The sequence below is a fragment of the Epinephelus moara genome, chromosome 13, assembly GCF_006386435.1.
Source record: "Epinephelus moara isolate mb chromosome 13, YSFRI_EMoa_1.0, whole genome shotgun sequence".
NCBI classification, from domain to species: domain Eukaryota; kingdom Metazoa; phylum Chordata; class Actinopteri; order Perciformes; family Serranidae; genus Epinephelus; species Epinephelus moara.
The window spans coordinates 5,766,094-5,782,700 of record NC_065518.1 but is presented as its reverse complement, the minus strand read 5'-3'; the positions used below and the strand labels follow the sequence as shown (position 1 = coordinate 5,782,700).

The window sequence follows — 16,607 nt, the reverse complement described above, 5'->3', positions numbered from 1 at the left end:
TTAAAACGATACCCAGTCTCAGCAGACTTTTTTTTATAATTAAACCAGACCATGATGCTTCCTTAACCTCAACCAAGTGTTGCCAGAAAACCTGCACCCACCAATACCCATAAAGCTCAGTTCCAGAACTGACCCATTATCTGTCATTATGTCTAAGTCAAAGCCGTAACCGTTCATAAAAGTCCCGCACCTGTGATTAAACACACACAGGCTACAGTCACTCACATTAAGCTGGGTTCTCTGCTCTTGAATTACAAATTCAGCAGAGGAAAAGTCTCTTCCAGTGGCTGGGCTTGATGCCCAGATGGCGAAAACATTCCACGCAATCACTGCCAGGTCACGAAACATTTTAACATGCTCCTTCCCCACTATAACACCTCAAAAGGATCCTCCTCAGGCTTCAAAGTTTCATCGCTGGAGTCCTCCATGTCGGTGACGAATGTATAACTTCAACTTATATCACTGACTTTCAAAATAAAAGGAATTGCGGCTTGATAAGTGATTTAGATGTCAAAATATTCCACATACACTGCACATGTTTTTAATTTGTTTTATTCTCAAAAATAAATATATATTTTTGTTCTCACCTGCTGCCCAGCCACATGTAGGTTATTTTTACCTGTGCCCCTGAATTTGTATATATTCATATTTTTACCCATTACACAGCTTTTTGCGGGTTACCCTTTGGGTACCCATGCACACCCAACCCGGTACAGGACTCTGCCTCATCATAACCATTAAAGTACAGTATATGCATGAATGGTGCATGAGAACAGCCTGTAATGTTTCATAATCCTGTAGATTTTTACAAACAAATACTGGTGGGAAAAAACTAAATATATTGTAAGTGATATCATGTTCAGTTTCAACAGTTTGAGATAAAAATCCAGGCTGATTTATGGTTGCGGTGAGACAGGCTTGCAGTGGCAGTTGTGTTGTGTAAAGAACACAAAACAAGAGCTTGAGAGAAATGTTCAAACCCTGCCTTTTTATTCTCACCTCCGAACATCTGGAAAACCACTGCCTGAATCAGGTGTTGTTGTCGATTGACAGCTTTTGAAAGCTACAAAACTTATCCCCAACTCCAGCACCAGAGAGGTGTTGGGGGAGGGGTTCTGCCGTCTGACAAGCCCTTCATCTGAAGCCCACTGAGGCCTTTTAAGGTCAGCCAAGAATCCACAGTGTCATCCAATACGGATCCAATAAAACTTCTGTTTTATTTTTAACCAGCTAATGACTCCAACAATCTGGTAATCATCGCCACGTCCTCCTTTTCACAAAATATCATCCATTTTAATTGAGCGGTCGCGGTGATACTGTTAATGAAGACATGTTAAGACATCCGCTGATGTGCCCGTCTATCACGTCTAAATCTGTCAGCCCACAGAAGCCGTGTACGAGCCAACCCTACTCGCTTTTACTACATTCTTTTACAGCCGTCGAGATTTTACATCCGTGTCCAGTTGCTTCTCGTGTCTATAGGAGGGGGATGTAACTCAGAATGTGCTCACCCATATAGACAGGCAGCAGCAGAGAGTTTGGTGCTTCATTAAAAATGTGTTCTCCTGTTTGGAATATTTAAATGTCCAGCATGTTTCCCTCATGTGTGTGCACACCAGAGCCAGCTGACCTGCTAATAACACTTCCAGCAGAAAATGAAAGCTGATTGTGCTTCACAAGGTGACGGCCCCGAGCTGTAGCCGGAAGCAGGGAGAGCAGAGTAGAGGAAGTGGTGAGTCCAGCCGGAGGTGGTGGGGGTTGGGATGGACACGCCTGGCTGGCCGAGGCGGCGGCGGTGTCGCTCACACCGTTGCCCTCCCGCCACCGGTGTCAGCTCTGATGACTTCAGCGTGTGCCCTTATGAGCTCACCTTGCTAGGAGAGACACAGGAAGTGGGATTAGAGCAGTGACAGTGTCAGGGGGATAAAACTGTGTCATACCTGCACTGGAGGGGGGTTTCATCTATTAATGTGTGTGTGGTCACACACATGCAGCTGCTAATACCTCGGGGTTATCTCTTTCACCTGTGTTTATGGAGCAGATTCTCTGTCCACGCCGGCTGACCAGTGATGGCAGAAACAAGTCACTAAAAGGTCTTAAAGAGCAGAGAAAGCTGCTGTATGACAAAACACTTTCAGGTTCATCTAGCCTGCATGATGTGTGATTGGCTACGAGCCATGTGACGCTCTGACAACTACGTTTGTGAAAGTGAATTTTGCATATATGAGTGGGAGTGAAACCGTACCTGGTGCTTTCTGAGGTGTTCTGCTGCCACAAATGGCAACTTTTGTTCAACACCAAGATGATCAAAGTCATCTATATTTATATCTCACTGTTATTTTAATCATAGAGAATTATTCTCAGCTCGACAGTAAGACCAGTTTAAACATATTTATTGCTTGTGTCAGGAACATTTCAAGCCTTAAAGGTACATTCTGGTATTTTTCTGCCTGGATCTTTTTCTCATGTCTATTAACCACGGTGCTTTGTACCAAGGCAGTGTTTATAGCATACATACTGCGGGGACACATGCTCCCAAATATTCAGATACAACATATTCTCCCAGCTCATCACAATTCCCTGCTTGTTCAGAGGACTTTTGGCATCTACATATGATGCGCTGCATATCTTGTGTGTGTCTGTCGCACGTTCTGGAACGCTGTTTCAATTTCCACCTTTTCAAAACACACTTTCGTTTTCACAGGAAATAAACAGTTAATGCTGGTTAGAGTCATAGTCTCCTTCAAAATAAACACCTCATATTTACATTTATTTCCTTGTGCAACAAACACACATGGCTCAACTTTGATATGGGGAGTGAACACTAAGCTCACGAGTGAAAGTCCTGTGTCTGTTGGACCCATCCACCACCACTCCCGCCCACCGTATAAGGAACTTTCCAGCTCCTTAAGTTATGTTGTTCTCCAGCTGTGTTTCAAACTGACAAATCATACCACCATGAAAGGATAGCTTTTCTCGTTAGTGTCTGATGCGGTAATCACCGATCAAGGGGTGCTATTTGATGACTTCAGAATGAGAACAGGTTGTAAAAAAGGGCCCTGAATAGATAGATAAAAACGGCAATTTCGCCGTCTATTGTGATAGTTTTCGTAAAGTGTTATTTACGTTATGTTTTTCTTAATGGTTAACGTCTCACGATGTTGTGCTAAATTCCTGTCTGAGCTAGCTAGCGTGCATACATTCCTCACATTCTGAGCATATTCCACTTAATGTGCTTTGAGTCAAGTTGGGATCTGTTAAACGTTCCCGTCAACTGTTGATGGGAAACTTATTTTTGTAACACCAAACCAGTGACACTTCACTTCAGTCATGCATGTAAAGGTAACGTTAATGTCAACAAGTCATTTGGCACGGGAACTAATTTATATATTTTATAAATATTTTTTATTTATATTTTTTTTCATTTGTTTCTGAACCAACAACAAACAAGATTTATTATATTAAGTTAAAAAAAGTTCATTCACATTCACCCAGCGACCAACAATAGTGTTCATGGATGTTTATAACTAATGTTAATGTCTTTATTATGTTATTTGTCAGACAGCGCATGTGAAGTCTGAGTAAAGTCTCAATATTTTCTCTGTGTTGTGGTGCATGTGTCATTTATGTACACAGCAGTCACTTTCATTTACTAACCCTGTATATGTGCATGGTGTACTGAACTTGCTGATGGATAAATACTATAATAAAATAGGAAATTAGTTTCCAAATTTATTTTATTTTACTTATTTTTCTTGTGGTGGTTGGGAGGCAGCTGACCCAGTGCCCAAATTTCTCCAGCAGATTTTGTCTCCCCAGTGTTGACTAAATGGTTATGGCCCTGCTTTGTATGCATTAAAAAACGTATATGAACCTCTGTTTAACATGTGTATGTCTGTTTTGTTTGCACACGACTTAGACACACACTCCTGACATGAATCTCTGCACAAGGTGGTTATCATTGACAAATAAAAGAAAGCAAGAAATATATTAAGAGTTACTGTAAATGGATTTCACCTTTTCATGATTTAAACACTTTAAGAAATTCAGTAAAAATAAATAAATAAATAAGCTGAGATTGCGCTTTGTTTCCTAAAGAGATATTTATAAATTTATTTTTGGTTCATTTCCATTTGACTTTACGTTCAACAATTGTAATAACCTAATAAAAAAATTTAGGCCATTTAATATTAACCTCAAACACCCTCATATGTCGGTAACAGGCGTATTAAAATCTTTAAAAAAAAAAAAAATCAGTTTGTAATTATGAAATTGAAAATGAAAATCGGGTTGATGACGCAACCTGTCACCTAGATTTCAGCTAAACTAACAACTGACTGATTTCATGAAAACGCTCTTTAAATACAATGCGACGTTTTATTTCATTTATTATTTAAAAAATTGTCATATTTTATTATCGAATACGTGTCAAACTGTGTTTGCAGACGCGCTGTGAGGCAGTGAGGAGTCATGTGGCGAAAATAAAAAGCCATAATTAATCAATTTTCTTAATAATTACAATATAAAGTGATCGGAAAATCTGTGAACACAAAGCGCAACATTCTGCTGTGGCGTTAAATTATATCCTAAAATAAATTAAATATATTAAACAAAATTAGTCAGATTATTTGCCTAATTAATTATGGTTTGAATTCATCTAATTGCAGATTAATTTACTGACTCACCATTAAATTATTATAATAAACAACATAATAACATTAATTATTTCTGTGCGCACATGACCCCTTGAGAAAAATACAGAAAAATATTCCTAATATGGATTTTGCGGCGTTTAATTGTAATTTTACAGCTGATATTTTTTTGCAAATGTTGTGTTTGTATTTTAAATAATATTCCTCTAAAATGTATTTAATCAATTACAGTGCCTGTTTTTTTTAAAGGGCAGTGTGTGTGTGTGATTTGTGTTGCGTTAGTGTGTGATGAGTGGGTGGCTCTTTCATATCTGGAGCCTATCAACGTCCTGCCTCTGCATCAGACACTCCTCCAAATATGACCACTTGCAAAATGTATATATCATAGGTTAGAAAACTGAGCATGTGTTTGAGTCACTGGGAGCGACTCCACACGTCAAAAAAGACACCTGCTCGGGTAATAAAAAAAAAAAAGTTTATAGATAAAGTGTTTAATGAGGCGGTGTGAGGGATGTTTTATATTTTACATTCCAGGCTGTGACAGACTGAGACAGCGAGTTTTAAAGTTTGTAGCATGTCAGCGCGCTGTGAGTGACAGGTGAGGAGAACAGTCCGCGCTGTGTCGTTTTGTGATTTCTTTTTATTGTACATGCTCTTACTGACCTGGACGCACGAGCGGAGCCTTATGACATTACGCACAGACCGGGAGCGGGGCTGCAAATGGGCGGCATAGGTGGCAACCTCTACCTCAGCATGTTGAATGGGACTGAAACGCAAACTTTCGGAAAGAACCCCGACATCAGCAGTCACCTCCACCGCGGCGGCAAGGATCTAGCCGAGTTTAAAATGGGGATTCAGGACGCGAGGTTTTACTACCCGGACTCTGTTCCGAGCGGGCAGGACACTCTGGCTCTGCCGTACCACTCGGACCAAGCGGTGGGAGGGTACGGAGCGCCGCCCGGCAGGTTTTACGCACAGACCCTGAGCAGTTGCCCGTACAGCGGCGTGCGGTCGCCGCCAAGAAGCGGAGCCGGGCAGGGTTATATCCCAGCGGCTGGAGACGGGTTTCCCACAGGGGGTAAAGACTTGTACTCTCCTTCTCCGGAGGCTTACCCAGCGAGCTTTCAGCACGGCTACCAGCGGCCGCCTCTCTACCCTTTACCTGGGCTACAGGTGTGCGGGAAGACTCAGGCTCTGCTCAATAACTACCCGCTGTGGGCCAAGTTCCACAAGTTCCAAACCGAGATGATAATCACCAAGCAAGGGAGGTGAGTCTAACAGACAACTCCAATTATTCTTATTTTTCCACACTCACAAAAATGCCCTCTCTTCGGGTCACATCTGGGTACAAAGGTTACAGAAACTACAAATTACGCACCGCTGTCCTTTTGGTTTTACGCGCTTTCTTCTGAACCCACCACCATCTTATCTCCATGATAAGCACCCACCACTACATCTCACTCACTTCCTCCAATTTAACTTGAAAGATATTTTTTTCCAGAGAACTAAACAACACTTTACAGCCTCGTCATGCCGATCATCCAGAGGTCAGAGTTTACTCATCTTTTAGCGCCTGTTTACTTTGCAGGCATCACTGCCACACCACCTGTCAGGTGACGGAGGTGTCGGCATGCAGCTTTGTGTTGTTTTTTTTTGAGTTGATGGGAATGACCTCTGAACATGTTTAACGCTTTACTGCTTTTGCGCAAAATTGGTCAGAGCTGAGTCATAATTAGAGCAATAGAGACGAATCTGGGAAATGTGCACAGCATGTGTTACAGTAAATTATTTAAAATGCATCTCATGGTTGGTGATGTAGGATTTAAAATACTTGAGTTAATAAAACAAACACTGTTTTTCTTTTTGCAAATTAAGTGGAGCAAGTCAATAATTTGCTTTGGGCCAAAGTTGTTGAGGAGCCAGAGAAAATACGAAGTGGAGCTGATATCAGTTGCAGGCTGAGTTGCTGGAAAACATTTTGACACCTCTGCTTGACCTCTAAAGACACCAGTCCCAACCAAGAGGGAATTCAAAGTCTAAAAGGAGGGAAAGCATTTTAAATTCACCTCTTTGTGGCGATAAAAGTGGACTTTTAGGCAGCATTTTGCAACACTGGCAGTTAAATTACTTCTCTTAAATTATTTATCGTCAAACATCTGTTAAAGCACCCTCCCTTTGTGTGATTTTAATATTAATAAAAGCGAAAAAATCAAACTCTTTTAATGTCTTATCTCTACTCACACTGAGAGGGCTTAAACAAACTTTTTCATAGTTACACCTCAACGCGATATCTGGAGTAGGCGGCTGTGGAAACGATGGCACTGAAATCGAGATTAAAACACGTCGAGCGTTTGGTGAGATCTTCTCGGAGCTGCTGACCGGAGAGCAGAGAGGAGACGACGGCGCTGCCGGGCCCCTCTGACGGGTCACCGAGCATTAAGACGCAGTCATGTCGATGAGGATTAATTCACTAATACGCGACACTTGTGTTTGACAGAAGGTTTCGGGCCATCGCTTTCTCATGAGCCGGATCTGCGCACAGAACGAGCGCGCTGTCACATAATAGGACACTGATATTTCCACTTGACTCTGCCTGTCAGCTGAAGCGACACGTCTTATTTGAATTTAAATTCTAATTAGAAATAATCTCATATTTAAACTTATTTTTGTGGTTGTTTTTACGCATTTTGAGTGCGTGTTTTTCAGGTTTTAAAACCGAGGGGATTCACAGTTTTAGACCAAGAATTTCAATTTGCCAGCTGCAGGTTACAGTCTTGCAAATGACTCCCCTTTGACCTGCTTGTTTCTTTACTTTCTGGTTGACTCCTGCAGGTACACCTGCTGTCAGGGTTATTCTGGGTGCACTTTAATTGTCTGTTGGCCTCTTTGAAGTTCAGTTTGTTGACATTTCTCTTTCCTTTTCTTTTAAACCTGAACACAAGAATTGCAAGTTGCTCTGTTTGCATGCATCACCTTACGGCATGATCATTTTAATCACGTGGATTATTTATGAAATTGACATTTTTGCATGAAGCACATTTACTGGAAATTTTTGTGTGTGTGTACTTTTTGTGAAACCAGAGAAAGTTTCAGGTAGTTTGTGCTGCAAATTGGTGTTTTCTTGTTATTTTTCTCCAAGTGTGTGTGTGTGTGTGTGTGTGTGTGTGTGTGTGTTTGACATAACCACTTCTGGCAGTTTGCTGTCCAGAAACACATGTAATTAAAACACATGACATACTTTTATTTTAGAAGATGTTGTTTCAGCTTCCCCTCTCTCTCTTTCTCTCTCTCTCTCTCTCTCTCACACACACACACACACACACACACACTCTTGTCAGACTTTTTTTGCACAAAAGTGTAAAAACTACCCGCAGTAACAAAAGGAATGGGCGCGGAGGTGTCATCCTTCCACATGTGACAAAGAGGCAAATTTTTCATGTTGTGCAAAAACCACAAACCTCACAAAATTTCAAAATGCTTTCCCTCCCTTTTATCTGAACCCCCTCGCTCACATGCAGAAGTGCAAATATCCAGCACATTAAGTGATGGAAGACTTTCTTTAAAAACAACAAAAAACTCCTGCAAGATTTTGGAGTTCAGCAGAGGAGCAGTACCAAGAATTTTTTTCAATATCAGAGGCGATATCCTTCTTAAATTTTCATCTTGGGCTCAGGCTGCTACAATAATTTCGCTGTGATTTTAGAGAGAAGTCTGAGGGTCTGCAATGTTAATCAAAACCTTGGTATCTATGGGAGAAAAAGGTGAAAGAAGCTCTAGAGGAAAAGTATAGAGAAGGGTCAAACACCACTGAGTCTTTAGATGGCTACGCTGAGAAGGTGAGGCACCTTTGAAGTTCAGGAAGTAAAAGACTAGATTCTCTTTTTTTTTTTTTTGCTGCTTTCTTCAGCCTGCACTAGATGCCGGGTGCACAGCCCTGACAGATCTCTCAGAAGTTTTGCTCACATACCACACCTGGGGCTTTGAAATCTAGAGACATTTTCATGGCCTGTGGCAAAGGGGGCCGAATTCATCTGCACTTCTCATGAGCTAAATTCGGATCACCACACTGGTTGGGGCCATTTCAGGCCCTGCTGTTTGACTCATGCACCAAGGCAAAGTTCATTGAGGCTGCACACAGTGGGGCGTCCAAGTCGATATAAACACTGTGTCAAAGGCGTGGGTTTACTTTCAATACCTGGGGGGACACACATGAAACTGGGGTTTGGGGTTCTCCCCCAGGAAATTTTGAGTGTCGAAGACTTAAAGCAGTAGTTCATATTTTTTTTAAGTGGGGTTGTGTGAGGTTCAGGTGTTACATACAGTAGATGTCAATCGGCATGTCCCCAGTTCTACTGCTGTGGAGGGGTCAGCGGTAGACCAACAGCTCCTGTGTTCAGCGAGCTAGAATTACTGACTCAAACTCAATGGAGTCTGGTGACTTTGACAAGAGCATTGATAAGGAAATGGACCAGTTAACAGCTCTCCCGTTGGAACGGACTGCCTGACGCAAAGGTACAGCAGTGAAAATACTCCTAACATGGCATACACAAACTTTTTTTAGGTGGCTAAAATATGTTTTGTTGCTGACCCCCACCCACAGCTGTACGCTGCTTAGCTTCCGTGTCAGACTCCAGCCTGCTTCCCCAAACTGGGGGCGTGCCGACTAACGTCTGCTGTATCTAATACACTGACTGTTGATAAGAACCTCATAGCCTACAACCCCACTTCAAATAAAATCCAAACTATCCCTTTAATCTCCTGCATTTTGGTGAATTTGTATGCATCAGTTTTTTGCTTTTCCCGCATCAGTGTATAGTGGTTTTTAACTCTGTCAAAATAAAAATCTAAGCCTGCGCACGGTGCGTTTTCTGTTGTCAAAGAAGTTGAACAAATTAAAAATGAAAACAGCCAAAAGATGCTTTTAGATGGGATTTTTTGATAAAGTGAAAAAGGAAATCAAGTGACTAAGATTGAAAAGAGAAAGTGAAGCTTTTTTCCTCATTCATTTGTTTTACCAATAAGCTGATCCCACACCTGGGCTGTGTGCAGTCTGGATATGAGTCAAGAGGATAAACATTTCCCTTCCATTGTTTCGAAGAAGTACATTCATACAAAGGGGACTTTTTCTGGAATTAAAAACAGTTGAATATTTTATTGCTGCCATAAAGACACATTTGTATTTGTATACCTGACATGTGCCTGAACGTGAGGAGATCTAAAGGCAGTTAATAACTCCCAAGTCATGCTCACAGAGTTCTGCATGATCATACTGTGCGCTCTGTGTTCGAGGAAGGAGATAAGACTGACTAAGTTCTCACCACGCGGACACCCTTCAGAGAAATAATGCAGAGTAAAATTTGGACTCAGAGGAATCATGCTCATCTGCTCGCTCTGCTCCACTGAGTCCAAACTGTGACATGTATCAGTCTGATGTCTGGTAGAGTTTTTTAGAGAGGAAATAATCCTTTTGATTTATGTTGGCTCCGAAGAACTGAAGGTAGTTATTTACAGAGTTCTGCTATGAGTACAAGTTTAGCAGAAAAGCAGAATTGTTCACATAAATGGGGGATTTTATGTGGAACATATATTAGCACTTTAATCTCATAAAATAATTTAAATTAGGATGTAGTATTTTAAAATTGCACCACAGCTGCTAAGTTAAGCCTGCATGTATAGTCACTGAATATCTCTTTCCAAAGTAGGCATGTCATATTTTGGAAATTATCACCTCACACCACCAAGGGAAATATAGTGGGCGTCTTTTGTTGTGCCAGGCTGCAGACATCTCAATACAGTGTAAAGCAGTAATGTGAGACATGTCAGTGAACAACTTTAAGGAGGATATTTCTTATCAAAGCACCACAAGTAGTAGTTTTAAGGAATATGTGGAAGCTTTGTGAATTAATTCTCATTCTCTGTGTGCCTGAAAGCAGAAGTGGGACTATTTCAAGGTTTTAAGAATATGACTTGTCACTTCCTGTTCAGCTGTTTATGTGTGCATATAGGCAGCTTTTCGCAGAAACATCTAGTGCCAATATTTTCTGATAGCTAAACTTGTCCTTCCCCTTCCTGTGCAAATAGCCTCTTCTAATAATTGAGTGGTGAAGTCCACCGCTGCTTGAGCCACAGGCCAGACTCTCTATGTTTGGTTTCAGAGAGGGTTAATAAAAACACTGAGGCTGAGAGGACCGAAAAACACACTGCTAATTTGTTGTGTGATTATTGACATGCCTTTGTTCCCACACGAGATTAGTCTTTTAACTTTTGCCAACAAGTTCCATCAAAATACCAAGACAGACTGAATGTATCCACTAACAAGCACTGTGTGTGTGTCTCTGTTTCTCTTTGCCATAGAGCTCCACTCTCGTCCAAAAGTGATTTTTCAAAGTTGATATTTGCACATCCAACTGTCTAAAATGTAATTGTGTGTTAGGGAGTATCTTGAGAAAAGACGATCCTACACATTGCTCTTGCTCAGCATCACAAATTATTGGTTATACTAACATTTCGGACCCTCTGGACCTTCCTACAGAATATTTTGTCAAATGATTAGTCAAATACTCCAGACGAAGATCCAGAGGGACCGAAATGTTAGTATAACCAATGAACTGTGATGCTGAGCAAGAGCGGTGTGCAGCATCTTCTCTTCTCATGTCCAAAAACTATTAAATAAACATTAATGAGCCACACTGTTGCACCGGGCGACATGCTCCTTCATTACCCTGTCTCCTAGAAATTTCGTTTCTAAAGTTACTTAACTGCTCTCTGAATTAGGATGTTGTGGCAACGTCATAGCTACTTGGATCATGTTCTGAGAAAACGTTTCTTTCAGGAAACACTACGTTCATGTACCGTGTAGACTTCACAAGGAAGATGGTGGGCACACAAAGTGCAGGACATTGACACTAGAACCACGGGTTAGCGTCCAGACTCCTGTCTTAGGTTTAGGCAACAAATGCACTTTGGTTAAGGCTAGCAAAAGATTGCGATTTCAGTTACACTGTAACATAAAAAAAAAAAGGACAAAGACTCTTGTCTTAAGGCCCAGACACACCAAACTGACATCAAAGAACTAGGCCGACTGTTGCATTGCCTCACATTACCTGTGTCTCGTCCAAAAAGTTGCACCTGAACACACTGCAAAGACTACAGCCAGCCAGCAAGTATGTTCTGTGCCTGCGTGAGAGGAAATAACTCTCCATACCAGCAGACGATGGTTGTCTGTATTCATCATTCAAAAAGGGAAACCAGGAGACCAACAGGATTTGACGCTAGTTAGCCTGGTAGCACTTTAACAACACAACCAGATGTAAGAACAATTGATATTTACCGTGTGATAGTGAACAATCACACAAACAACTACAAATTATTTCTGCTAAAAAGCTCAATGGCTGAAAAAAATCATCCTACATTATATTCCAAGTTTGTTTCGATCTCACTCCATCTTGACTTTAGCTGTTTGTTAACTTTCCTCACTTCCATTTCTCGTCTTGTGAATGAAGTTGAACCACTCAGGCCCTGCCGGCTCAGATGCTGATTCAACACGCTGAATCCTTTAGGTTTAGGCAACAAATGCACTTTGGTTAACTTTGGGGAAAGATCATGCATACAGCATTGCACGATTGCCAACTGACAACTGAAATACATTGTCAGGAAGAGAACATTTTGCTGATATGTTCAGTATCCTCATTTTTGCGTCACATATCGATGTTTGGTCATGGACTTTCCACGTTGAGATATGACATGCAAGGCACCCTGGGTGTGTTGGTTATTGGCGTTCTGGGACACTGTGTCAACTTCAGCCTGCTACATGCATTGTCTGTTTTCAAAATACACTTCCATTTTTGACAGGAAACGTATAGTTTGCATTCAGTCTCTTTCAAAATAAAAGCACTACAACGGCACAACACTGCAAATTGGTGTTTTTTCCTTCAACAACAAACGCACATGGTTACATTGTGCTTATACATGGGAAGCGAACACCGGCCTCCTGGGTGAAGGTTGGTGGCTGTTGGACTCATCCACCTCCCCTCTCACCCACCATAACTCAGACTGTCGCCGTTTAACTTTCATCGTTGTCCCGCCATATTTCCCAACACCGCCGGGCGCTGTTAAACAATAATGGCTTTTTTTGTTTTTGTCTCACGCCAGAAGTCACTGACCGACGAATCTGGAGTGACAGCACTTTGGTATTTGACAAGAGTTGTTTCAAATTGTTGTATATAGACTACAAATACTCACTAGAACAGAATGCAGATTAATCCGCTGCCAGAATAGCTCCCAATAAATGCACAATTTCCTCCTGTTTGAGTAACGTTTCATAAAAACTACAGCTGCTTCAGGAAAATACTGAGCCTTTTTGTTTTAAATTAAATTATATATTTGTGACCTATTTTAAAAGATTTACATTTACATTACACCTTGATGTGAAAGTCTGAAAGCATTGATTGACGTGTTTTTGGTTTTGGTCTTTTCATAGTATTTGTAGATATGAAAAATAAAGAATCACAGCAGTCATTCTTTATGAGGTATGAAGCAATCAATCAACACTATCAGATGACAAACTGCACTACACAACAGTAATTTCAACACGTCTAGTCACTGAATTCCTCTGCAATAAGCCAGAGTGTCTGTGTTAAAGACTGCTTGTGTCCGGCAGCAGCTGTAGACTGGCATGTTTTCGTCACAGATGATCAAGCGTACGCACGGTGACAAAAACTGGACCTGAACTCCTGTCCAGATGAATCAGCGGGTGCGCTCATGTAGAAAAGTCCTCTCCCTGGTGAATATCCAGTTCCTCTTCTCCTCTCAAGCCTCTGCCGTGCATCCCCAGGACAAACCCTCCACCCTCCCTCCCTTCACTCCACCCTCTGCTCTTTCCTTTTCCCTTTCTCTAACCTCTGTTTCCCCCCCGCGGTTTCCCCCCCCGCGCCCTCTGTCTACCCAACCCCCCTCCTCTTCCTCTCTCTCCAACATCCACACAGTTTATTTTGATTTTTTTCTTTTCTTTTTTTAAATGTCACCACCGGTGGTACTGTCTCTGTATTACTGGCTGGTTCACCACACTCATCTGTTTCTACCGTATTGTGTCTGAATAAAGACTACAGTTATGAGTATTCATGTGCGTATACACCTGGATCAGGCTGAGGGAGAGCCAGCCGCTTTTCGTTACTGTCAAGTTTCCAATGAATCAGAGTGGCACACTGGCAGGTTGGTTAGGGAGTCTGTCTGGTAGCTGTAGAGCTGCAGGTTTGATTCCCACTGGTGTTGGAGCAAGTCCATGTACCAGTGCTTCAGTCTACCGCCAACAGACAGAGCTGTTTTCCTTGTGAAAATAAAATCCTATGTGTCGAACTAGTACGAAAGCAGCAAAGCTACTGCGTGCTTCACGCCACCACACCGGCAATAACTGCACGCCATCATGTGTTTTGTGTTTTTCAGCTTCTGTCTCTGAACTCGGCAACAAAAAAAAAAAAGCCTGAGTGCCGCCCACGCATGCAAATACCCTCTGTGTTGTGTTTTCTATGGTTTCCCCCCTTGCCAAGTTCTGATTTCCTATAAAAGGCTCAGTATAAGTAAATTGACAATATCAGTGGAGCAAAAACAATAACTGCTCATCCACTTTCTAGATTACTCTCACACAGTGTAGGTGGGTTGATCCATTCATACGCCGAACAGCAGAGTTTCTGTTTTCACTTGTATTAAACGCAGCAATGGAAGAGGAGCCCTTTCACCTGTTCTTCGCGAGCCACTAAAGAGCTGCTGCCACGATTTTGTTTCACCGAGAACTATGATTGATTGTTAAACCAGACTCGCCATGTAGCCAGAAAGACCCAACTGGGACCGCTTGTGGCTCATGGCTTGGTTTTGTCTTACTACTGAAGGGTAGGAAGACTCTGTGTGTGTGTGTGTGTGTGTGTGTGTGTGTGTGTGTGTGTGTGTGTGTGTGTGTGTGTGTGTGTGTGTGTGTGCTCAGTCCACAGGCATAAAGAGCCATCATTCAAAAACACAATCCTGAATGTATTTGTCCATGTGAATGTTTCTCTGACTTTTAGATCTTTTTGGAAGAGCATGTGCAGAACAAATTCAAGAAAAATACATGCATAAGTTGACATTTTTAATCAATAAACCAAAGACATAGGGTAAATATTATTGTTTTTGATACATGGCAGTGTTAATATATTAGTATGTACAGTGTCTGAGTTGTGTCAGGCTGAGTATTGCGTAAATACTTGGGCCAATACGATATCTGAGTTTCAGTACTCAAGCATTTTTGACCTCCTGAGACCCTGCGTCCTCATATCCTCCTGAGGCCCAACCTTTTGTTAGGTGTGCATTTTTAATTTCTCCTAGCTGTCTGGGATCAGTAGGGCCCGATAAGTATAAAAAACTAAACATGTCAAGGATAATTTAGTCCCAACGTCCTCAAACGAGAGGATAATAAAGTCCAATATCCTCAAACGAGTCCTTCCTATTTGACAGCGTCGTAGCTTGTTACTGTTGCTAAAATTGGTCCAAACGTCCACTAGATGGCACAAAAAAGTGTCCATGAATGAGGACAACAAGTCTAACTTAAGTAGAATGAAGTATAAGGTCAAGTAATAAGGACATTACATTTTGGGTTTGCCGCACCTTATACTTCATTCTGCTTAACTCAGACTTGTTGTCCTCGTTCATGGACACTTGTTTGTGCCATCTAGTGGTAGCAAAAGCACAATACACTAATTCATGTAAAAACAAGATGGCTGCCATCTCTGCCAAGTCAGTCTGCAGTCGATCCCGACGCAAAAGTGGACAAGGTCCAAAACCTGATTATATTATATGGTTGAAATTTGTTTATTTTTGTTTAATCATGTTTGTAGTTTGATATGGCACACATATTTTAGCAATTTTAGCAACAGTAACAAGCTAAGACACTGTTAATTAGGAAGTTCTCCTTTGAGGATATTGGGACTTTGTGTTACTGGAGCATTTCACACAGGCCAGGTCGGTGTGACAGACAAAAAGGACGTTCCTTGTTTGGTATATGGAGCAAGTAAAATTCATTCAGAGTTACAAAATGAACAAGTCACAGACTTTTCGATGTGGTGTGTTTGCAATTTTGTTTTTGCACAGCCATGTTCAGGTGTCGAAATGAACAGTTGTGAACAGTTTTAGACTTGAATAGTGACACCCTAACCCACAGAGTTACATTTAAAGTTTTGTTTTTGCAGTACCATGTTCAACCACTGAAAAAAACTGTTTTATACTTTATTACACACGTGACTATAAAAAAATAGGACATAATTTTTTACCCCAAACTAGTTACTGTTCAAAGATAGTGCATAGTTTTTTTATACATATCAGGTTTTTCTAATCCCAAATAGCTGGGAGAAATTAATATGCATACAAAACAAAAAACTGATGTCTCAAGATGTTAAAAAACAACTGGTTCAATGTAGTTTTTGTCCAATGTTACTGAACAGGAAGAAAAAGCTATTTTGTGGTGTAGTGTGTCATCTGATTCAGTTGATTTCATGTTTCAGACCTCATAATGGACATGACTGACGTTATTCTACATTTTTATTATTAAGTCAAATAGAAAACAAATAAGTCGGCACACCAAGCAGCTCCGGTTTAGAAGGATTTTAATGCAGAGAGACGTTTCGAGCCCGTAGCTCTTTCTCAGACTTCTGATAAATAGAAGAAAGTTGGCATCTTAAATACCCATGTGACGTGGCACACTTGTTGCTCATATTAATAATAAAAATAAACCAAGAAATGCATGTGCACATTTTATCCCACATATAAACAATATTCTTACTAGTCCATACCCATTGGTAGCTTTGTCACCTTCTACCTATGCCAGTCCTCAATGCCTATGTGCAGTTTCACATAGATTGACCACATCAGTGAGTAGAAAAACGTGGGACAGACAGAATGACTGACTGACAGAATGACACACTGACAGTTTCC

The 16,607-nt window shown here is 41.2% G+C and overlaps 1 protein-coding gene across 1 annotated transcript in view; it reads left to right on the top strand.

Moving 5' to 3' along the window:
• Window positions 1-5,065: 5,065 nt before the first annotated feature.
• The window catches only part of tbx21 (T-box transcription factor 21), a 27,768-nt gene continuing 16,226 nt past the window's right edge, over window positions 5,066-16,607 (top strand). The window contains exon 1 of the mRNA XM_050059750.1: window positions 5,066-5,920. Coding sequence (XP_049915707.1) covers window positions 5,373-5,920 — 548 coding nt within the window. The 5' untranslated portion in view covers window positions 5,066-5,372. The remainder of the gene's footprint in view (window positions 5,921-16,607) is intronic.